The 23,394-nt window shown below is 58.6% G+C and overlaps 3 protein-coding genes across 5 annotated transcripts in view; all 3 read left to right on the forward strand.

Moving 5' to 3' along the window:
- The window catches only part of VAC14 (VAC14 component of PIKFYVE complex), a 65,671-nt gene extending 61,394 nt beyond the window's left edge, over positions 1 to 4,277 (forward strand). For all 3 annotated transcript variants that reach the window (XM_032121797.1, XM_032121798.1, XM_032121796.1), the window contains 3 exons: positions 71 to 150; positions 1,733 to 1,883; positions 3,395 to 4,277. In XM_032121797.1, the coding sequence (XP_031977688.1) occupies positions 71 to 150; positions 1,733 to 1,883; positions 3,395 to 3,557 (394 nt within the window). In that variant the 3' untranslated portion in view covers positions 3,558 to 4,277. The remainder of the gene's footprint in view (positions 1 to 70; positions 151 to 1,732; positions 1,884 to 3,394) is intronic.
- Positions 4,278 to 6,137: 1,860 nt separating this feature from the next.
- On the forward strand, positions 6,138 to 19,445 carry MTSS2 (MTSS I-BAR domain containing 2). The gene is given in 16 exon segments (XM_032121739.1): positions 6,138 to 6,270; positions 10,042 to 10,103; positions 10,209 to 10,282; positions 12,056 to 12,087; positions 12,089 to 12,141; positions 12,321 to 12,412; positions 12,497 to 12,571; positions 12,832 to 12,840; positions 13,287 to 13,452; positions 13,528 to 13,636; positions 13,713 to 13,810; positions 14,316 to 14,526; positions 15,263 to 15,337; positions 16,020 to 16,196; positions 16,292 to 16,457; positions 17,180 to 19,445. Coding segments are annotated over 16 exon segments (2,241 nt in total). The 5' UTR covers positions 6,138 to 6,201; the 3' UTR covers positions 17,953 to 19,445.
- Positions 19,446 to 19,546: 101 nt separating this feature from the next.
- LOC116449834 (C-factor-like) lies at positions 19,547 to 22,179 on the forward strand. Its single transcript, XM_032121736.1, has 6 exons — positions 19,547 to 19,926; positions 20,431 to 20,482; positions 20,716 to 20,903; positions 20,987 to 21,145; positions 21,263 to 21,373; positions 22,012 to 22,179. The coding sequence occupies exons 1-6, from the start codon at positions 19,789 to 19,791 to the stop codon at positions 22,123 to 22,125; spliced, it is 762 nt and encodes a 253-aa protein (XP_031977627.1). The 5' UTR covers positions 19,547 to 19,788; the 3' UTR covers positions 22,126 to 22,179.
- The last annotated feature ends 1,215 nt before the right edge of the window (positions 22,180 to 23,394 follow it).

The following is a 23,394-nucleotide window of genomic DNA, read 5'->3' on the forward strand; positions in this document are numbered from 1 at the left end:
ACCCGCGTGAGCCATCTGCTGCTACCCAGCCACATTTTTCCAAGGTAACATCCTTAACAGCCACATCCAGCGGGGATCTGGAGGTCACTGTGGATTTCCTCACCGAGGTGGACAAGCTGGTGCAGCTCATCGAGTGCCCCATATTCACGTGTAAGGAGGAAACCCCGGGTGGGGAAGGGGCGGCGTGTGGTGCTCCCCCTCCCCGCGCCTCCATCGCAGGCGGCAGCCGCCGCACAAATAAATAGAGCAGAAGTTATGAGACTTCTTGCCGGGAGGTTTGCCCGGTGCTGGAGCTGCCCGCCGGGAAAAGGGCACACTGGCAGCACGGTGGGGGGCAGCATTGCCCCCCAGATATAGGTTAAGGGAGCGAGCAGCACTGGCATCCAACAAAAGGGATGGGGGAAGGGATGGGGGAGGGCCTGGATCACACTGAGCATCTCCAGGGTCGCACAAGGAGGGCGTCAGATGGGGGGGAACCCTCTGTGCTACCCTCGGATGCACGGGTTGGCAGCGTGGGTGCTACTGGGGATCTTAGCAAGAAAAAAGTGGATTTTTCTAGGAATGAAGAATTAAGCCCTAAAAAAACAGCTTATGTTTTCTCCAGCATGCAGCAGTGTGGGTCCCCCACTGGGTAATATTGCAGTGCCTGACCAGGGTCTCAGGGGTGTGACAGTGGGAGCCAGGATGGTGGCAGGGGACATGGCAGGGTGACCTGGGGCTGTGGGGGGATTTCTCATTATGTCAGTTTGCTGCCCCTGGGCTTCCCATTGAAGGTGTAGCAGTGCACTGAGGTTGTTGGGAAATGTCCTGGAAAGGACTTTATGGGGCACCTATATAGGTCCAGGGTAGTATTGGGAAATATTTAAGGGAAGAGGGTTAGAGCAGCTGGGTAGTAGAGACCCCCAGTCATGCTCCCTCCAGTAGACCCTGTCCCTTATCCCCAGGATGACTGTCCCAATGTGTGAGGCAGCCACGTGTCTGTGGTGGTTTTGCATGCCCCAAAATTATTCGAGAGTTCCCCACCACACTCACCTTAGTTTGCACATCTCGGGGTAGGGGACAGACGTGTCCCCCACAAAGTGGCATCCCTAGGGATGGCTCCCTTCACTGGGAGACACCAGAGGTGCAAGTGACAACCAGGAGGTGAGATGATGGGACCCAGGCCTTGCCCCATTGCCTGGGCTACTCCTTCATTTGTATTTAGGGCTCCAGAAGACTCTTCCACCATGAGCACAGCAAGGAATGGGGCCAGAGGGTGGTTTTGCCTCTACTGAGCAGAACTGAGGCCCAGCACATGTAATCCTCAGAACCAAGCGGAGGGGATCCCTTCTGCTCCAGAGAGTCCCCAGGAGGGTGTCACCCAGCCCTCTGGATGTGATGCTCCGGGGTGGGTATTACTGCTGAATCTGCAGAAGCTGAGGAGCAATCCCATGTTGCATGTGTGTTCTCAGGCAGACAGTATCAGGGGTGAGTGGTATCAGAAGTAGCAGACTGGGAAGCCAGTTGCCCCCCAGGGGGCTGTGTCAAGGAGAGGGACTTCTGGACAGTGTGGGACACCAAGATGGATGGGTTAATGAAAGGGGAGAAGGGTGCCATCAAGTGCCCCATGGGTCGGCTGGCAGAGGCTTAGAGCCTCTCCAGGGCTATCAGAGTGGGTGGGAGGAACCTGCTACTGCAGTTGGAGTTGAAATGCATTTTCCCTGCCTTCCCATCCTCTTCTGTCCGCTTCCAGATCTCCGCCTGCAGCTGCTGGATGTGAAGAACAACCCCTACCTGATCAAGGCTCTCTATGGCCTGCTGATGCTGCTGCCCCAGAGCAGCGCCTTCCAGCTCCTCTCCCACCGCCTCCAGTGCGTGCCCAACCCAGAGCTCATGCAGACCGCGTAAGTGCTGTGGGGACGGACCGGCATCAGGCTGGATCAGCTGTTCCCCCACAGCTGAGCATCCCTGCCATTCCAGGCTCAGCCCCAATCCCAGTCAGCCCCATGCTCTGGCTCTCACCCCCCAGCTCCGTTGCGGCCGTGGCTGCTCCTTGTCCCCATGGCTGGGAGTGTTGGCTCGGGGGGTTTTTTGTGTCTATATTTGGTAACCCTGGGAGGGCTGTGCCTCATCCACAGGCATTTGGCATCCAGGATGGAAAATTTCACTTGTGGGGTCGCTATGGAAACGAGCAGAGCTGGGAAGGAGGTTTATGGAGAAAGACTCCAGCAGCTGGGGGGTGCTCCCAAAGCATCCCCCCTGCAGCCTGGACAGTCTTCACGGCACCCAAAAGGAGCCTGGCACCCTGCTAATGCCTGTGGATGGCTGCTCCATTTCCACTGCTGGCCTTTGGGGATCTGTGAGATGTGCAAGGGCGGCATCTCCCTGGGGACCAGCTGAGATCCTCGTGCTCCCTGCCCAGGGGTGCTGCCAGTGGGATTTGCTTTCCAACCTTTGGCTAATGAGTAGTGGGGGGGTTTGATGATAAAGCTGGCTGTGCCTTGGCGCAGCCCTGGGAACAAAAAAGAGCTCCCAAGATGGGCAGCTTTCTGAATTAACCCCCCGCCGCTGTTGTCGCTCCTTGGCTTTTAACTGCTTCCCTGGGATGGCTTTTATCCCTCATGGCCTCTGGCGCTGAGCTCCTACCCACAACCCAGCACTGATATTTAATTGGGGGGGCGGAGAGGGGGCTGCATGTGCTTCCCCCTCCTTTTTTCTCCCCACTAACCCTGGCAGTGGGGGTTTTTCGAGCTGTCAGACGGCCTGAGCATCTGATTAACTCTGACCTACATTCCTTCAAACACGGAAGCCGGCTTTCATAACCGGCCAGCCACAGCTGCCCCCTCCCCAGGGACATACCAGGGCCACCAGAGCTGCCTGCCATCTTCCCGTGGGCATCTTATGGCTGGTGTCTCCCCCTTCTTTGCATGGGCACAGCACAGGGATGAGTATCCATGGCTGGAACCTGAGGGAGCCCACATTTGGAGGCTCCTGCCATGGGTGCTCATCCCTGGGGACTGTTCCTGCTGCCACTGGATGTTTTTTGCTTGCTCAAAAAAACAGACGTGGAAACTGAGGCACACGGCCCTGGCATCCTTTCCTCACTGCTTTTGACTGGAATGGGTTGGGATAGATGGGAGCATGTGGCAGAGGGATTAAACCTCTCATGTGGAGCCACGATGCAGATGTCCCTTGTCCCCTGCTTGTCCCAGGACTTCTTGGGCTCTATCTCACATGTTTGGAGGAAGAAAATATGTCTTTAGGGGTGTTTTATGAGGCACCAGGATTTGCATGACTAGGATTTGCTGAGCTCAGCTTCTTCGGGACAAGCTTTTGGTGCTGCCAGTGCTGGATGCTCACAGTACCAAACATCCACATCCATTTCCCACCCTCATTCTCTCTTCCCACCCTGCAGGGACAACACCAAGCCCAGCACCAGCTTCAAGAGAACAGCAGCCTCCAACATCGACTACACGGAGCTGCTGCAGCACTTTGAGAAGGTCCAAAACAAGCACCTGGAAGCAAGACACCAGCGAGCTGGGCAGGCAGAGCAGCTGGACCGACGGGTGGTCCTCTGAGCATCCCTGTGGCCGCCGCGGGTGTGCACAGTTGCTGGGGCAGGGACCAGGGGACACGGACCAGGGAACAGGCACACCGGTTGCTGGCCACCAGAGGATCTGGTGGGTTTAATAGAGATGATCAAGCGCTCAACACGGGGCTGGTTTTGCCCCCCACTGTGCGTATGGATGACGGGAGACCTTCAGGCTGTGCCCAGCTTCTCCTGTGGGTGTTGTGGGGACATGGGGAAGGGTTGCAGGAGGAGAGGGCCAGGGTAAAGCACCTCATCTTCTCTTGCAATGGGGCGAGGAAACTCCCCTTTGCTTTGCTAATGCCTTCCCCGTGACTGTCAGCTGAGCACCCAGCCTGCTGCCAGCAGCACCGGAGGAGGGGAAGGGAAGACGGGAGCAACCCCTGGCCTTCTGCCCTGGAAAACAAGCACGCGGGGCTGCCAGCCACCTCTCACCACCCTGACTTCCACCCTCTGGTTCCGAGGCCCTGCTGGAGGTGGCCAGTGGCATCTCACTCGGGGAGACACTCCTGTGCCTGACACTCGGCCCCCTCCCTGCATTCACACATCCTCTCTGAGTCCCCAGCTCTTGGCAGGGACAACGGCACAGCTTCAACTCCCAGCTGGCACCGGGGGACACGGGGGGCAGTGGACCTAACCCCAGACTCCATTCCATGTTCCTGCATTAAGCTCCCCCTGATAAAATAAACAGGCAATGCAGAACAGCCCATTCCTTGTTGCTGGGCTTGCCATCATAGTTTTGTTCCCAAGTGGAGCCAAAAACCCAGCAAGGGCAGGGAATGGCATGGAGCATCTTGCTTGACCCTGTGCCCCAGGCTGGCCCAGCCCTGCCACGTTGGCTCGCCAGGGCTTCTCCGCCTGCTCTTCTTCCCAGCAGGAAAAAAAACACCACTGAAATTCTTCCAGGCCACAGTCACGAAACCGCAGCACAGTGACAGGCATTTTCCTGGCCCTGAGCAGCCCCTGGTGCTGCCTTCATCCCGTCCTGTAGCACGGAGGGACCCCAACACGTGCCAGGCTGCTGTGGTTTGGGGGAACACCAGTGCATCCCCTGCATGTTTCAGGCCCTCACTTGATCCCAGGAAAAGGGGGATTGGAGGAATTCGTGGAGTTTTTATGGCTTCTGGCCTGTTTACAACAAAGACTGTCTCTGGCAGTGGGTTCCCCAAACAGCCCCATACCGGCGCTGCTTTGGCCAGGATAAAGACATTCCTGTCATTCCCGGGAACGGGCTTTCCAGACCCAGTCACGGCGGGTTAATTTTAACAGCCAGCCCTCCAGGATAGGCGAGCAGTGTCTTCTCAAGCCCACCAGTTTCTCAGAGTGCTGGGGGGTACCTGTTGCTGGACCCCCGGGTCATTGCCAGTGTGGGCCAGGGCAGGCTCTGCCTCACTCCTGCTGAGCTCGTTGCTGCTGAGCAGCCTGTTTCCACACTGAGGGACTGAGTTTATGGAGAGAAATTCCAGCCGGCTGCCGGAGTGCTGAGCCATAATTGTTTCCTTATGGGTGGCTCTTGACCAACGCCGTCCAGAGCAGTGTGGGCATCATCAGCATGGGATCAGGACTACTTTTCTGGCAGGAGGGGGAATAGGTGGCTCGCACTGAAACCCTTGCCCCAACTGAGTGTCATTGCTCTGCGAGGGGTAGGGAGGTCTGTTGGGGCTCAGCCTGGCACCCCCAGATCCCGGAAGGCTGCGGATGGGGCCTCGGGATGGCTGTGGGAAGGGTTTGTCTGCTGGCCGGCCATGCCTTTCCCATGGCTGCGTGATAATCGAGTGCACTGAGACATTTCAGAGCTGTCGTGTAAGTACTGCGGAGGGACTTCAGCCTCCAGCACATCTTGGAGGGTCAGGAAGGCAGTGGGGGTCAAACACCCTTTGGGGAGACGCAGCATCCACCCCCGGCACCTCCAGAGCTCTGGGACTGCCCTCGGCCATCCCATGGCATCTCCAAGTGCAGTGTCCTCACATACTCCCTGGGGCTCTCCTGCTCCTCACCCAGCACCCCGAGATAATCCCTGGGGGTTTCTCCGCCGCCTCCGGAGCAAATCCCTGTGCTGGCCCCACCAGTCCCACATTTCCAGGCACCCCTCGTGTCTCCCTCCGCTGTAGTCCTGGGACAGCCGGCGCTGCTCCCCGACCCCCCCCCAGGAGCATCCCCGAGAACCACCGGGGCTGCCCCCCGCTCCGTCATCCCTGCGCGTCCTCCGGGTTACCCGCAGCCGCTCCCGAAGCATCCCTGGGGCTGACACCGAGCATCCCCCCCGCCGCCCGCAGCCCCCGGCCCCGCGGCGGGCGGCGCATGTGCCGCGCAGCGCCCGCCCCGCCCCGCCCCCGCCGCCGCCCCGGGCCGGAGCTCCCCGCGCCCCGCTCCGCTCCGCGCCCCGCTCCGCGCCGCTGCCAGGGGGCGGCGGGTCCGCGCAGCACCCGCGGAGGGCGAGAGAGAGGGAGGGAAGGAGGCAGGGGGGCGATGCCCCGCCCGGCTCCGCCGCCGCTCCGCCGCTGTGCCCCCCCCGCCGCCGCCGCCGCCGCCGCCGCCCGGGCGCCGCCCGCCCCCCCGCCGCCGCTGAGCCTGGCCCGCCGCCGCGGCCTCCCCCGGCGGCGCCGCCCGCCCCGGGCTGCCGCAGCGCCGCGATGGAGACGGCGGAGAAGGAGTGCGGAGCCCTCGGCGGCCTCTTCCAAGCCATCATCAACGACATGAAGGTAGGGGACGTCCCCCCCACCCCCGCACCCCCGTTTTGCTGTCGTGACAGCGCTCCCCCCGCACCACCGCCCCATCACCCGGCTTCCCCACGCAGCCCCCGCGCCGCCGGTGCCGGTCCCGCGGTGGGTACCGGGGCTTCTGCTGCCCGGCCTCGAGATGGGGCTTGGAACCCCGCATCGGGTATCGGAGCCCGAACACCAGCCCCGCAGCGAGTGTGGGGGTCTCACATCGGCTGTCGGAGCCCGGCAACGGCGTGCCCAGAACCACCACATCAGCCCCTTACTGGGCATCGAGCTCTGTGTTGGGCATCAGAGCCCTGGAGATCGCGCCCCCCATCAGCTCTATATCCACTGTTGGATACTGGAGCTCCATCCTGGGGATTGCGCCCCACATCATCCCCAGATCCGTCAGTGGCTGTCGGAGCCGTTCTGGGTGTTGCAAGCCTCTCTATCTGCCCTGTTATCCTTCACTGGGTATCAGAGCTCCATTCGGGCATCGAGGTCTCACATTGGGTGTCAGAGCATGGCACTGGGTGCCAGAGCCCCACATCCATCCCATAATGGGCATCAGGGCCCTGTGCTGGGCATTGGAGCCCATACTGGGGATCCTGGCTCTGTATCAGCCCTGTATCCATCCCAGGGGGTGCCGGAGCCCTCTTGTTGGGTGACACTGACCAGGCATCACGTGCCCCTTGCCAGGTACCACTGGCGCCACACCGGCATTGCCACCCATTTCAGGCATCGCCTTGTCCCTGCCCCCCCCCCCCCATGCCCAGGGTGGATTTCTGCTGGACCCAGTGGGGTTGACACCAATGGAACAAAAAGGTCTCCCAGCTCCTTGATCCCATTTCCTAACCCGGGGAGAGGATATTGCCTCCACCCTCTCTGAGAGCAGGATGGGGCCTATGTTTAAAAAAAAACCTTTTTTTTTTGTTGTTTTCATTCAAAAAAAAATAAATTAAAAATGCTGGGAGGTATTTCTGAGTAGGGGCTGAGTGGGGAGGGGGGACCAGCCATGTTTCTTCATCTCGGGGGGCCGAAATTCCCACAGCCAGCTCCAGCGGTGGGGTTTAGCCCTCGTCATTTTTGGGAGGCAAAAGCTCTCTTCCTCCTCCACCTCCTCCTCTTCCTCTCTTCATGCTGCAGACCCGTCCAGACAATGCTGTCATTGCCAAAGCAGGGGAGGGGGGATAAAAAAAAAAAAAATAAAAGCCATTGCTGAGAAGGAGATTAACCCCTTCGAGGGGCAGTGGTGGCTCTGCAGCCGGACTCTGGCTCAGGGCCGGGAGAAAAGCTCCAGGGAGAAAATCCCAGCTCCCCCCAGGGCAGTGGGATCCAGGGCTGGTGGGAAACGGGTGCTGGGGTGATCAACTCCCTCCCCCAAATGCCTTCACCCCAGCCACCCTCTCCAGGCAGCCTCCTGGAGTCTACAGGAGTCAGGCTGAGTCCTATACTCCCAGGGGGGAGGTGGGGGCAGCCCCTGCCTCAGTTTCCCCATTCCCCTGCTGAGACTTCAGAAGGGATAAGCCAGCCCAGAGCTGTCACCTCCCAGTGACATGCCCAGCACCATCCGGATGCGGTGGGACTGGGAACTCCTCACCCGAGGAGACCAGCCTGGAATCAGTTTCACGCCATTTGAAGGTGGGAAAGATGAAAGAAAAATGATGAAGAAGAAGGAAAACCCTACCACACTACAGCTGGGGCTCAGCTCGTGCCCTGCACCGCCCCGGCCAAGTTGAGGGTGCACTGTCCCCATCGCCCAGCCACGTGGGTGTCCTGGCACGGGCACTGGGGAACAAGTAACTCTCTGCTTGAGAAACTGCCAGCATTGAAGGGCAGTGATGTGCATATGGTCCTATGGCTGGGACCCCTGTGCTGGTCAGAGGGCAAAGGGACCTTATTTTGGTGGTGGGTGGCTTTTTCAGCACCCCTTGGCCTGTGGTGGGGAGGATTTGTTTGTTGGTGACAGTCCCCAAGCTGGCTTCATTCCTGTTGCCTCTCCTCGCGTGCTCGGCATCCCTGAGTGACCTTGGCATGTCCTTGTCCCCATTGTCCTCTTCCCATCCTCCTCATGCTGGCATCACAGGGGGTTTGGGCCATCACAACCCGCTCCCTTCTACAGGGGAGCCTCACTTGCCCCTGCCCAGGGTGGCCAAGGAAGGTGGCCTGGGGACAGTAGCCAGGAATGGTTGGCCCAGCCTTCTGGCAATGATAGTCCCTGGGGACCCACAACCAGCGGGGCACTGCCACAAGTGGTGTGTGAAGTGGCACCCTCAAACTCTTTCTTTGCTGACTCATGAAGAAATAGTGGCTTTCATGGTCCCCAAAAACAATGCTAGGCTGGTCCCATGCCCCTCAGTGCAAACCTCATCCCCAGGGCTGCCACCAAGCCATAGTGCCCATGGAGATGTGTGGTGATGTACATGTCCCCTGGTGGCTGTCCTAGGGGAGTTTAAAGATGCCTATCACTGCCATTGGATGGCAATACCAGGATGGCACCAGGATTTTGTTATTGGGACAACAGCACCAGGATTGACCTTGCTAGGATGGCAGCACTGGCATGGCTTCACCAGGATGGTGACACCAGGACTGGCCCCACTGGGATGGCTTTGCTGGGACAGTAGCACTGGGACCAGCTTCACTGGAATAGCATTGGAATCACCTTGCCAGGGTGGTGGCACCTGCATAGCTTCACTGGAATGATGGCACCAGTACTGGGCACACAAGGCTGACACTGGGATGGCCTTGTCAGGACAGCACCAGGATTAACCTCACCAGGACAACATGGACCGACCTTGCTGGGATGGTGACACTGGGATAGCCTCGCTGTCTGGTGGATCAGAATCAGCCTTGTTGTGATGGCACCAGGATGGCCTTGCTGGGATGGCGCTGCAGCTGGCATTACTGGGAGAGGCCTCACTGGAATGGCACCAGCATGGTCTACTGGGACTGGCATCTCTGAAGCATCACTGGGACTGGCTTCACTGGACAGTGCTTGAGATGACCTTGTTGAACGGTGGCATTGGGATGGCCTCGCTGAGATGGTGGCACCAGCACAGCCCTGGGATGGCCTCGCTGGGATGGTGGCACTGGGACTGCCGTGGGATGACTTCACTGGAATGGTGGCAGTGGGAATGCCCTGGGATGACTTCACTGGAATGGTGGCACCAGGACAGCCCTGGAATAGCCTCACCACAAGGGTAGTGGGACTGGTCTTGCACGGATGGCCTTGCTGGGATGGCACTGGAGTGGCCTCATTGAGACAGCACTGGGGTGGCCTCCCAAGCACCTGTGCCCTGTCCCTGTCCCACAAAACTTCCCACGACCTCCCTTTCTTGCCCTGTCAGTCCTTGGGCTCAGGGGAGGTGAGGACGGGGCTCCTGGCTGTGGGGCTAGAGCTCTCACATGATGGCGGGTTTGGCCAATCAGTGCTTTGTGGGGAAGCTGGGGGTGTCTCCTCTACTGCTAGCCAGGGTCTTAAATGTTTTCCATTTCATCCCCTCAAATTTCCAAACCTATAATAACCTACCTTGACCCCTGTGAGGAGGAGATCACTCATAATCCTGAGGTCTCCATAGTCTATAAGTTTGGGTGGCCAGACTGGAAAGGGAAAAAAACAGGAGGGAAAAGGGTTGTGGCCTTTATTAGCCATCAGAGAAGCTGTTGAGCTGCTCTGTCTCTGCACCAGTGAAGGGGGGGCCTTCCCTGTCTGGGGAAGTGGTGTAGGGGGCGAGGGGCTCTGTCTCTCACCATCACCCTTCCTCCTTGCAGAGCTCCTACCCCATATGGGAGGATTTCAACTCGAAGGCCACCAAGTTGCACTCCCAGCTCAGGTGAGTGGCCAAGGCAGGGTGGTACATGGGCCACCCCCCTCCTCGTTGGCACATCCCAATGTGTCCCGCACCCACTGAGCTCCCCCCTCGCTCTCTCCTCCCCAGGACCACGGTGCTGGCCGCAGTTGCCTTCCTGGATGCCTTCCAGAAAGTGGCCGACATGGCCACCAACACCCGAGGTAGGGTCCTCTCTCCTAGGGGCGGGTGCCCCCAGGCTTGTCTGGGTAGGGGGACAGGTGGTGAGTGTCCCCTGTGGGGTGTCCCCTGCCCACATTGTTGGGGTGGACTTCAAGCAGCAGCTTCACCATCCACAGAGAGATGCCCAACCTGTTCCCGCACCAAGGTGGAGCATGCCCTGGGAAGCAGCATTGGAAAGGCAGAGTGGGGAGAGGGAAGGAGGTCGGCACCCACGTGGGTGCTGCTCCTCACCACCCATGGGTGCTTAGCCACATTTTCTGGTGGGGCTGAGACATTCAGGTGGCTCAGCCCCACGCCGTGGTCCCCTGCACCCATCTCTGCTCCCCAGGATGCACAATCCACCCTCCTTGTCCCTGGCACCCACCTGGGAAGTTCCATGGGCGGGTCCCGGCTGGTCTGGGGGTCTCCAGGGAAGGGAATTAACTGGAGGGAAATTCAGGAGTCCAAGCGCGACTGTTTTGGGGACAAACCACAATTCACACAGGGAGGTGACTGAAGAGCCAAGGCTGCATGCGGGGTCCCCCATACTGTTGGGGGGTGAGGGGAAGGATCCCCGGACCCTCTCCGGGTGCCCGCTGGCAACGAGGAGCCACTTCCCACCGCTTGCTTCTGCCAAGCAGATGGTCCTGGGCTGGTTTGCAGACTGGCGGCATCCAGGCCATCTGGAGCCATGCGAGGAGGAGGAGGAGGTGGAGGAGGAGATGGAGGCAGCAGCTTGAGCCAGGATCAGCTTTGCCTCCAAACCCACTAGCCCACTGCACCAGGGGGATTAGGGCTCCCCCAGCCTCCCTGCCAGCCCAGGCATCCAAAAGCAAGGGGGGAGGCACAGGGGCGATGCTGGGGACAGCTGGGGACCAGACACAACAGGAGTCAGCGTCACTTGTAGTGCTGCTATAGACCTGCAGAGCTTTTTGGAGGGGGGTGGGAAGCAGAGCAGCAGCATGGGGGAAACTGAGGCCACTGGGTTGGGGGGGGGGGGCTGGCTTGCTGCCCGTTGCACACAGTGCATGAGAATCAGATTAGGAGCAAGCAGGGAGCTGGATAAGAGCATTAGGAGCTGATTAGGAGACAACCCCAGTGCAGGAGAAGGCTCTGGCCCATGGGTTTCCCTATTTCCGTAGCACTGGGGACTGAGGGGGCCGTCCAACACTCCTGCAAAAGGGTGAGAGGGTGTCTTTGGAGGCTTTTTAGGGGAGAGAAAGGCTGAATGTCGCCTTAGTTTGCACCCAAGGATTTTTGATTGCTGGTTTTCCTGGGATTTGCCAGCAGCACTGCCACCATGTGGCCATCCTTAGGCTTCAGAGTTAACAGCGGTTTCACCTAAAAAGGATGCTCCTGCTTTCTGCTGCTGGCAAATATCCCCCCCGAGGAATTTGGACTCCCTTTTTATTCTCTCGGGATTGTGCCTGGAGGTGTGGGACAGAGCTGATTGCCTGGAACTAAGCCAGGGTACCTCATCCCTTCCCTTCTTTGATCCCCCAGTGCCAAATTAAAGACGATCCAGGAAAAAATGGGAGTGGGTTCAAAACCTCCAGAACAGATATTTAGTGTTTCATGTATTATTGATCATTATTTATTTTTGTGGATTTGTCGTGGGAAAAAACAACCACCCCCCTAACCCAAAGTGTTCCATGCCCAGTGCATCCCGCACTGATCATCCCTGTCATGAGCCACCCTGCTCCCACTGTACAAACTGGCTGGGACTGGTGTGGGGGCGTCCCTGCCCTTGCCAGCGGCGCTTTGCTCCCCACCAGGTGCCACGAGGGACATTGGCTCGGCGCTGACGCCGGATGTGCATGCGGCACCGCAGCATCGAGGCCAAGCTCCGGCAGTTCACCAAGTAAGTGGGACCAGGATCAGCTTTGCCTCCAAACCCACAGGTGTTGGTGACACAGCCTGGCCGGGCTCATCCCTCACTGAAGAAGGAGATTCTGGGTGTGGGCTGGGCCTGGGATGGGGAATGGCTCCCCACTGGCTCCGGCGCTCTCGACACTCTCTGCATCTCTCTCCCTGCTCCAGCGCCCTCATGGAGAGCCTGATAAACCCTTTGCAGGACAGGATTGAGGACTGGAAGAAAACTGCCAACCAGCTGGACAAGGACCATGCAAAAGGTATGAGGGGGACAGGATGGATCCGTGCAGGGTGGCTGCACTGCTGGGCAGGGGTCCCCTCTGACAGCACTTCTGTGCCCCCAGAGTACAAGCGAGCACGCCATGAGATCAAGAAAAAGTCCTCTGACACCCTCAAGCTCCAGAAAAAGGCTCGCAAAGGTGAGGGGGGGGGGTCTCCTGGGGGGTGCCCCCACCAGCCCCTCCGCAGCACCCCCAGCCAGGGCAGGTATCCCGGCTGTGGCACTGCCAACCGGGGGTGGGCACTAGGGGGGGTCCTGCTGCCCCCCTGCAGAAAGGGAGGTGCCAGCATGGCCCTGGGGGTGGTGGGGAGGCGGGGCATGCGCCCCAGCCTTCGGCCTCTTTTCACACGTTTTCTCTGTCTCCTTCTCTCTTCCCTCCCCTCCACATCCTTCCTGTAGAGCTACTTGGTAAGTGAACCGCTGCCCCCCACCACCGGCCCCCTCTCTGCTTCCTCATCTACTCCCCCCAGTCTCCCCAGCCTCTGTCTGTCCGTCCATCCATCCGCTCCCTGTTCCCACCCTCACCTTGCTTTTAGCTTAGCTTAGCCTGCACCCCACATCCTGAGGCGATGCCAGCCCCACCGTGTGACAGCCCAAGGGGTCCCCTGGTCCCAAGTGCCAGGGATGGGGATGGCATGGCAGAGGAGACCCCTGCCCAGGGCTGCTGTGGGGTGAGGGTGCTCCTCGACCTTCCAGGGATATGGGCACAGTGGGAGACTTGTGGTATCTGCTGGAGTGTGAGGATGGGGTGATGTCCCCAAGCTGGGGGAATGGCCTCAGCTTGGCAGTGGGACCACCAGCAGACTGGGGAGGGTGGCAGGGAAGCCCAGTGCTGACAGTGCCCCATCTCTCAGGGAAGGGGGACCTGCAGCCCCAGCTGGACAATGCACTGCAGGACGTCAATGACATGTACCTGCTGCTGGAGGAGACAGAGAAGCAGGCGGTCCGCAAAGCCCTCATCGAGGAGCGGGGCCGCTTCTGCACCTTCATCACCTTCCTGCAGCCCGGTGGTGGTGTAGTGCTGGGGACCGAAGAGGGTCGGGGGTTGTTCCTGTGCCCAGTGGGTGCTGATGCTCCCTCTTGTCTGTCCCCCAGAATGGGGAGCTCACCCATGCTGGGAGAGATCACCCACCTGCAGGGCATCATCGAGGACCTGGTGGTGCTCACTGCTGAGCCCCACAAGCTGCCACCCGCCAGTGAGCAGGTCAGCAGGGCTGAGCCAGGGGTCAGGGGAGTGGGGGAGCATCTTTGTGGGGACTTAGACCCCATCTTTCCTACAGGTGATCAAGGACCTGAAGGGCTCTGACTACAGCTGGTCCTACCAGACACCCCCGTCCTCACCCAGCAGCTCCAGCTCCCGCAAGTCCAGCATGTGCAGGTATGGTGGGGTGGGCTCCACACCCAACCACAGCCAGGAAATCCAGCCCTCTTCGTTAACCCCAGTGGGCTGATGATGCTTACGGCCTTTGGGGATGCTCACAAGGTGCATGTCCACCTTCTCATGTCCATATGGGCAGGTGGCTCCCATTAATATGGAGGAACTGGTCTTGGTGCACTGGGCAGGGCTGGCGGATCTATGGGGCAGGATGGGGGCCTGACACATGCCCTGTCCTTTGGGGTTTGGGGACGATGTGAGCTGTGCATGAGGGTCTGAGGGCAAGCATAGCACCTCTGTCATGTCCCCCAGCCTGTTCCCTGCCACAGGGCCACCCCAGGAGGAGAAGGGACACCCCAGGAGGACCATACATGCCTCAGTTTCCCCAGGTTGTGGTGTGTGGCAGGGCACTGTCCATCCTGCCACCTCCAAACCTCTGTCTTAAATTCTCTTTTCCTTCCTTTGTCCTCCCCACCGGCGTGTCCCCGTCCCCCCGGCGCCCCCCCAGCAGCGTTAGCAGTGCCAAGGGTGGCATGGCGTGGCCCGGCGGGGCTCAGACCTGCTCACCCAGTTCCACCTATCGCTACCGCAGCCTGGCGCAGCCCCCCGCCGCCGCCACCCGCCTCTCCAGCGTCTCCTCCCACGACTCCGGCTTCATCTCCCAGGACGCCGCTTATTCCAAACCACCTTCCCCCATGCCCTCGGACATCACCAGCCAGGTGAGGGGAGGGTGGTCAGTGCTGCCCACCTCTGTGCCTCAGTTTCCCCTATCATAGAATGGGTGGGTGGTGCTGGGTGGGACACAAGGGTCCAGTGCAGAGGTGATGAGACCCACCCTCAGGAGTATTTCCAGCTGTGTTGACATCATGGGAAATAAATATTGGGAATATTGAGAGTGCCTGCCATACTTGGGGGTATCATGGGCCACACGGCAGAGAACCCCATCCATGAATTCCCCCAGGGACGGGGTACAGGTATCCCCTTCCCCATGCCAGGAGAACAGGGTGTTTCCCAATCACTGCAGCCCCATAATACCCAGTTTGTGCCAGTCACCCACCAGGCAGCATGGAACAAAGCTTCCCCTTCATGCTGCACCATCCCCAGTGCCAAGGATGTCCAGGATCCCCAGGGAGCTGCCATTCCCACCTGTCCATGCTAACCTGACATCACCAACCCAGCAAGGTCCCCATTCCCCAAAATACCTGTTGGCTCCGCATGGCTTGGGGTGAGAAGGGGGAAGGGTTGGGGCAGTGCATCATCCCAGTTCTTGACCCTGCTGCCAAGGTTGCATCCTGCTCGCCATCCTGCATCCGCTGCCAGAGGGGAGGAGGGCTGTGGGCCTCGCTTAGCCAGGGGAGCTGTGGGTTCAGCTCTAACCAGGGTGATGGCTCTGGCTTTGCTTGCTAACTGCCTCTTCTCTTCCCCTCCGGCTCTCGGCTCGGCACGGCACAGCAGAAGTCCTCCAGCTCGGCGTCCTCAGAGGCCTCCGAAACCTGCCAGTCAGTTAGCGAGTGCAGCTCCCCCACCTCGGTTAGTCCTTGCCATCCCACCAGGGTTGTATTTCACACGTGGTTCCCCCCTCCCTTCATGGGGTTCAGCCCTCAGACCCTCCTTTCCCTTCCTGCATGGGGCAGAGCATCCTGAGCAGCACCCGTGGCTTGACATGGGGTGGTGCCTTTTCCTGGTCTTAAAATCAAGAGTCAAACAGGGTTAGAAGGGGAAAAGGGTTTTACCTTGGTATTTGTTTTAAGGCTCCTTAGGTGCACACGTCCAGGTCAAATGCACCGAAATGCACACTGCAATGCACACCCCCAAAATGTCTGGTATAACATTATAGGTGTTACTAATTAGCATATCTATCAAAAATTCCCCAATGGGAGGCTTGAATGAGCCCCCTTCCCCAAGGAACCTTCCCCTGGATGGTTCTATCTTAGTTTACAGAATGTGTTCTGGAGAGGACCTTGGGGTCTGGGGCACACTATCCTCTACCTACGAAGCTTCTAAAATGTTTAGCCTCTCAGCTTGACAAACAAATCCAAGAATGTAGGCAGAAAGCACTAAAAATACAGAAGTTGTAAAAAAGGTGTAACAGGGGTATAAAAGAAAAGGCAAAAAATCTTCATGGCGTCAGGGGACATCAGCTTGAGACCCCTCCTGTCCCACTCCTGGTCCCGGTGTCACCAGCATGAACCGCATGCCTTGCCCATTGCAGGACTGGTCCAAGGCCAGCCCCTATGACCAGCCGGTGGTCCCTACCCTGCAGCGGCGCAAGGACCGCGTGGAGCACCTGCGGGAAGCCGAGATGGGCTCTCCTGCTGGTGGGTACCCAGGCATCGGCAGCGAGGATGCTCCCAGGCCCCGGATGTCACCAGCTACAATTGCTGCCAAGGTACTGGCTGCGGCAGGGAGGGCACAGAGGTGGGGGGCTCCTGGGGGCTCCCAAGAGAGGAACCAGGGTGCTGACAGTGCCCCTTGCCCCCACAGCATGGGGAGGAGGTGTCCCCTGCCGCCAGCGACCTGGCCATGGTCTTGACCCGTGGGCTGAGCTTGGAGCACCAGAAGAGCAGCCGGGACTCACTGCAGTACTCCAGTGGCTACAGCACGCAGACCACCACCCCCTCCTGCTCCGAGGACACCATCCCTTCTCAAGGTACCCGCACTGGGGGTACCTAGAACCACCTGAAATTGCACTTAGAGTGGGGAAGGGGACAGCAGAGGCTTTGGTGGTCCTGGGGCACATCTGTGTGTGCTCTGGGTGTCGTAGCATCAGCCTGTAGTCATACTGTGTAGGGGCCAGTGGGGTGCCACAAATAACCACAGCTTTTCCTGGTTATTTGGGTGTTAGCTGGGGCTCAGTGGGTACAGTTGTGCCAGGAAGTGCCATAACAGGTGATGGTTTGTGGTGATGTGTCTGTGCACAGAGTCTGAGTACAGGTGGAGGTGGTGGCAGATGGTAGGTGATGGCAACAGAGTTGGTAGCTGGAGATCAAATAACCACATTTGTCATCATGTTGGCATGATGATGGCTGAGCCAGTTATGAGCACATTGTGGTGGCAGTGGAAATTGGCTGTGATCATGTTGTGATGCCTCTGGCTGTGGTGGTTGCAATGGTGACAGCTGGGCTTGGTTGTGATTTCAGTGTGATGGTTGGGGTGATTGTGGTTGCCTTCCGATGGTGATGTTTGGGTTTGATGCTGAGCATGTTGTGCCAGCAATGACTGGGACAGTAGTGGTTGTGTCACGATCATGGCAGTTGAATTTGGTTGTTGTTGAGCTGTGATGGAGGTGGCTGGGGCTGGCTTTGGTGGCATGGTTGGGCTTGGCAACCCACTGCCCCCCCAGCCACACTGATGGTGCTGCTCCCTCCCCAGGCTCCGACTACGACTGCTACTCGGTGAACGGTGACGTGGAGTGTGACCCCCAGAGTGACTTCGACAAGTCCTCCACCATCCCGCGCAACAGCAACATCGCCCAGAACTACCGGCGGATGATCCAGACCAAGCGTCCTGCCTCGACCGCCGGGCTGCCTACCGGCACCAACCTGCCAGCCGGCACCACCCCAGGAGTGGCCACCATCCGCCGCACACCCTCCACCAAGCCCTCGGTCCGCCGTACGCTCTCCAATGCTGGCCCCATCCCCATCCGACCCCCCATTGTCCCCGTGAAGACCCCCACAGTGCCCGACTCCCCTGGCTATGCCGGCCCTACACGGGTGGGCAGTGAAGAGTGCGTCTTCTACGCTGATGACGCCTCTCCGAACCCCCTGGATTTTGCCAAAGCTTCGCCCAAGCGGCTGAGCCTTCCCAATACTGCCTGGGGTGGCGGTGCCATGGAGATCTCTGTCTACCCCGGGACCGGCCAGCACCTCTCCACTGAGGAAGAGGAGGACCAACAGTTGGCTGCCAACCGGCATAGTTTGGTGGAGAAGATCGGGGAGCTGGTGGCCGGTGCCCACGCCCTGGGGGAAGGCCAGTTCCCCTTCCCCACCGCCCTCGTGGGGTCCGGCCCCAGCGAGGAGACCCCCGCGCCGCCCCCCGCGGCCTCCATGGACCCCCCGGCCGAAGACATGCTGGTGGCCATCCGGCGTGGGGTGCGCCTGCGCAGGACCGTCACCAATGACAGGTCGGCCCCGCGGATATCGTGATGACGCCCCGGCCAGCAGGGACGTGCCCGCCACGGCCGATGGATCAGGGGCAACCGCTGCGCCTCCCCGGGAGCCCCCACCCGCCGGCACCCGCTGCCCCATCCTTCCCCGGTGCCCCCTGCTTCCTGCCCTTCTGTCTCCTCCTGCCCTGCCCTCTCCCTACATCCCTCCTTCACATGCTCTCTCTTTGGCCCTCTTTCTCCTCTTTTTCTCCTTTTCTCCTCTTCTTTTGCCTGTTTTATTTTTTCTGCTTTCTTCTTTTGATTTTTTTCTTTTGTTCTTCTATGTAGCTTTTCCTTCTCTTTTTCTTATTTTCTTCAGTTTCCCATTTTTCTTCTTTTCCTCTTCTTTTCCTCTTCTTTTCCTCTTTTCCTTTCTTTTTAACTCTTTTTCACCTCCCTTCTATTTTCCTCTTTTTCTCCTTTCCTTTTTTTCACCTCTTTCCCTTTGTTTCTCTTCTCCTTTTCCCCTCTTGCTTTCCCTTTCCTCTCTGTTTTCTTTCCCCCGGACGCAGGTGGGTGGCCCCAGCCACAGCAGGAGAGGACGGTGCCAGCAGGGCCGTGGCAGGAGCCACGGAGCACCAGGAGCACCAGGAGTGGGGGCCCTGGCCCCATTCCCCCCAGCTGCCTGGTTGGGGCCAACACAGCTCAGCCTCATTTCAGGGGGCAGAAGCAATGGGCTGGGGGTGCCGGGGGGGAAGAAGAATTGGGGGATGGGGGGGCAGGCAGGGCAGGGGGGTAGCGGCACTGCAGTCCCCTCTGTCTTGGGGGGACACCAGGGTGCAGGGACTGAGGATGCTGAACCTCCTCTTTGCCCGCCCCCCTCACAAGGATCACTGGGAACCCCTCCAAACCACTCAGCACTCACAGGCCAAGTGCAGGGTCCTCTCGGAGGTGGGTCCAGGCACAGGAGGTTTGACTCAGACCCCCAGGCAAAGCAGCTGATTTCTGCCGGCAGCTGGAGGAAAGCACAACCCCCCAGCCCCCGCTGTACATACCCCCCGCCCCCCCGCTGTCTGTCGCATCGCAGCCCCCTCAGCCCTCCCCGTTAGGAATAACAATTTAGTTCTCCCCCTTTCCCCTTCTCCTGCCCAGAACCGCTGATGCCAAGTGACAAATGTTTGGGTTTGAGGGAGGGGGTGGGGGTCTCTTATTTTGTACAGAAAACAAAAATTCCTTGGAAAAGAAAAAAAACTGACCTGTCTTTTGACTGAAGTAACTTTTCTGGTGCTGTTGTTAACTTGGTCCTTATTCTTTTCTCTTTTTTTAATTTATTTTCCCTCCTCGTGTTCCCGCCTCTGCCGCCGCTTCCCCTCTCCCTGTTCCTCTGCCAAGTTTCTTTCTCTTTCTTTCATTCCCTCTTTCCTTTTTTTTTTTTTTTCTGGTGGTAATTCCCCTCTTTCCCCCCCTCCCCCGTTTTCCATAGTCACTGCTACAAGTAACGAATGCACTGTGAAGATTCCAGTATTAATAAAGGTTGTACTGTAATTAATAGCCTTGCCTGCGCTCCTATGGATGTTCTGGTTCCCTGGGGTCACCCCGGTGATGGGGGACAGCTGGGAAGGTCCCATCACCCTTTTGGGATTCCCATAGCTGGAGGGGGATGGTAGTTGCGGGGTATGGAGGAGCGAGAAAACCCCATGGTCAAGGTGATGGGTGACCCTGGGATGCAGAAGAGCATCCTGCTGCCCCATCCCCTCCAGAAGAGGAGGTGCAGGCGGTGCCCCCCACCTCCACCCATCCCAGCAGCACCCACAGCGTTGCCACCTCCCAGATTATTGAGGCCGATTGCCAAACCTCACTGGGGCGGCACAACCGGCTGTGGAGAGCAGTGGGGATGGAGGGACTCCGTGTGAGCAGTGTCCTGCTGACCGGCTGCGATGGGGGGCTGGGCCTGGGGCTGCTGAAGGGGTTGCTGGAGCAGCCCAGCCCACCTCAGCACCTCTTCGCTGCTTGCCTGGACCCCCAGGGCAAGGTAGGGAGGGCACTGGCGTGGGGGGACAGGAGGGAGTCAGCTCTGGGATGGTGCCTGGGGCTGCCACCATCCCACCTAGAACTGGGAGGTTGAGTGCCAGCATCCTGCACAATGAACGGCACTGAAAAACGCATGCATATATATATATATGTATGTATGTATATATAACAAAAATACATAGATATGTATTAAACACTAAAAATAGCTATATATATATATTAAATGTGTATGTATTTAATTTTTTTTGCACCTCCTGGCGCAGGTATGTGCATGATGGGAAGTGCTGGGGGGGTTGCTGGCAGCCCCTGTGCCAGGGGCATTGCTGCTGGGAGCTTTCAGGCTGCTTCTAGAAGCAGTGACTCACCCCAAATCGCTCCCACTGGATCTCGTTTTAACCTGTCGGCTGTGACATGAGGGGCCACCCTGTTCCCACCCCAGCACGGTGCAGGGTCCCCCCCAGGGAGCTTCCCCACATGACCCCCTCCCCCTGCTTTCTCCATACAGGCTGTCAATGAGATGGCTTTGGGCTTTCCCAACGTCGTGATCCTGCCTCTAGGTAAGTGCTGGGGCGGGAAGGGGATGAAGCTTCTCAGGATTTAATTGCGACCGTGGGTGGCTCCAGGAAATGCCACCAAGCAGGCGAATCCCTCAGTTTGGCTCAGCTCAACCAGGTCATGATGGGACCAGGAGGATGGTCAGTGGTTGGGAGTTGCCTCCTGCCATGACCTACAGCACCTTGTCAGGCTTGTGGCCACCAGCCTGTGCCCAAACCCTTCTGTCTCCTTGCAGATGTGACAGACCCCAACAGCATCAAGGCAGCAGTCAGGAAGGTGCGGGAGGAGGTGGGAAGTGCTGGCCTCAACCTGCTGATTAACAACACCGGCACCACGCGCCGCAGCACCTTGGCCACCGAGACAGCAGAGAACATGAGCCTCGTCTACACCACCAACACCATCGGGCCCCTGCAGACAAGCCAGGTGAGGACACAGTCAGCCCCTGACCCAGACGCTGGGAATAGGGAAGAAGAGGGTGGTGATGCCTAAGATCCCATCCCCTGCAGGCCTTCCTGCCCCTGCTGAAGGAAGCTGCTGAGGCCCAAGGGCAGCATGAGATGAGCTGCAGCAGAGCTGCCATCATCAACATCTCCAGCATCCTGGGTTCCATCGAGGTTGCGGAGGCTTGGGAGGAGAGGCAGGACATCTGCTACCGCTGCAGCAAGGTACCACCAGCAGGAGGATGGGGAGGAATTTGGGGGCCACCTCCTGTGGGATTCCCCCCACCACTGGCCATGGCATTGCCAGATCGTGATGGTAAGGTGGGGAATTTGTCCTCCCAGGCTGCTCTGAACATGCTCACAAAGTGCCTGGCCCTGGAGTATGGGAGCAGAGGGATCCTCTGCGTGTCTGTGGACCCTGGACATGTGACACCTCCCTTGGAACAGGGGATGGTGAGTGATGGGAGGTGCATGGCATGCTAACTCAAGAAGGTCCCACGGGCATCCACTCCTGGGGGCATCATTTCCCAGGAGCATCCCTTCCCAAGGCCACCTCTTCCCAAGGCCACCCCTTCCCATGAACATCCCTTCTCAGGATCATTCTTTCCCAAAGACACCCCTTCCCAGAAGCATCCCTTCCACAGACATTCCTTCCCGTGGACATCCCTTCCCTGGGCACCCACACCCGTGCAGTCCCTTGGTCCCACAGTGGCTGTGCCACCACAGCAAAGGGAGAATTCCAGGCTCTCCCCCAAAACCATCCAATTTCTTCCCTTGTATTTCCTTTCCCATCCTGGTCGAGTGTCAGCAGAGGGCACCCCGGTCCTGCACTCAGCTGTCCCTTACCCTGATCTGGCTGACAAAAGTGTCACTTTTTAAGGGGGAACGAAAAAATTAACCTCCATCTTTACAGCACTCAAATGAAGGACAATCAATTTGTGCAAGGCCACATACCTTGGCTGCTAAAGCATCTTCAGCTGCTCCCAAACCAACCCAGCCAGAGCTGGCATTCCACCATACCATGGGTGGGATTGGGGGTGTTGGGATGAAGAATCTAGGCTCACTTTGTCCCTTGCCCTTGGGTGCGGCAGGGCCCAGTGACGGAGGAGGAGAGCGTGCGGGGCGTCCTGCAGCTGCTGGCCCAGCTCTCGGCCACCAGCAATGGCACCTTCTGGGACTGGAGAGGGCAGAGGCTGCCCTGGTGAGAGCAGCACCCGCCCACTGAGCTTAAATAACCAATTAAAGTGAATGAATTGCCATTTACAGGCTCACTCTGATTCGGAGAGGGAGGGTGTGGTGTGGGCAGGGGAATAGAAACAGGGACACATGGGTTGGGGGGTGAGAGTTGGGTTTGCTGCCCCCCCAGCCTGGGATGCTGAGTTGGTCCAGAGCAGTATAAGGAAGGATGCTCCAAGTGTGGTCCTGAATCCAAGGCATCCCCTGGGGCCAAGGGAGCCCCCTGGGCATCCTCACTCTAGGATCAGAAGCCATACTGCTTATGGGCACATCCCAAACAGTCCCCAAACTCAGCCCTTGTCCTGCTGAGCCTCCCCACCCCAAAAGCAGCTTGCCCTTCCATGCCCACCCCAAGGATGCTGCCAGGCTTTTTTCTTGCTGGTTCAAGGCCAGCAAAGATTCTTCCTATTCCAGCAGCTGTGGGGTTTCACAGCAGGAGATCTCCCAAGTCTCAGCACATGCCTAAAGATGTTTTTTGAGACCTGGGCAGGGCATCCTGGGCTGACCCTCCTTGAATCCATCCCTCATGGTACACCAGGGGATATTGTAAACAGGCTCCCATTCCCCATCCTGTAAGAGCATTCCTGTAGAGGCTCTCAGCTGACATTTTTGAAGCCATCTCTCAAAAGAGGGATCAGAAGAAAATGCACAATATCTCAAGTGGGCTGGACACGCAGGGTTTTGGCAAGCCCGTTGCTGTGGGGATGCTCTGGGAAGCTTGGCAGGGGTCTCTTTGCAGGGAGAGCTTCAGTTTTCCCACTGAAAAGTGGAGGGGGATGAAGGATCATTCCCACACTTGACACAAGGGAGTGGGAGGTTGGGGCTCAGCCCCAAGGGCTGAGGCAGCCCTAGGTGGGTCCCTGGACCACACAGGGGCTCTGTTAAAGCCAGCAGGGGTGGGAGAAAGGGTCCCTCTAGTTAAAGCTCTTTATGAGGCAGTGGATCATCGCTGGTGGGTTTTATATGAGCTCTGTGTGGGCTTTATATAAACAGGAATCATCACTAGGCATGAAGGCTTGAAGGGAGGAGGAAAGGGAGGAGGAGGAGGAGGAGGAAAAGGAGGAGGAACAGGAGGAGGAGGAGGAGGAAGACGTTGTCTCTACTCATGCTGCAGTGCCCATGGACTCATGAGCCTAAGCAGCCCTCAGCCAGGAATACACCAATTAAGGTCTCTAATAGCTGATGAAGCTAATGAACTAAGCTGTAAAGGGGGGAGGCAGCCAGGCAGCCCCAGTCCC

This window comes from Corvus moneduloides, chromosome 12 (genome assembly GCF_009650955.1).
Source record: "Corvus moneduloides isolate bCorMon1 chromosome 12, bCorMon1.pri, whole genome shotgun sequence".
NCBI classification, from domain to species: Eukaryota; Metazoa; Chordata; class Aves; order Passeriformes; family Corvidae; genus Corvus; species Corvus moneduloides.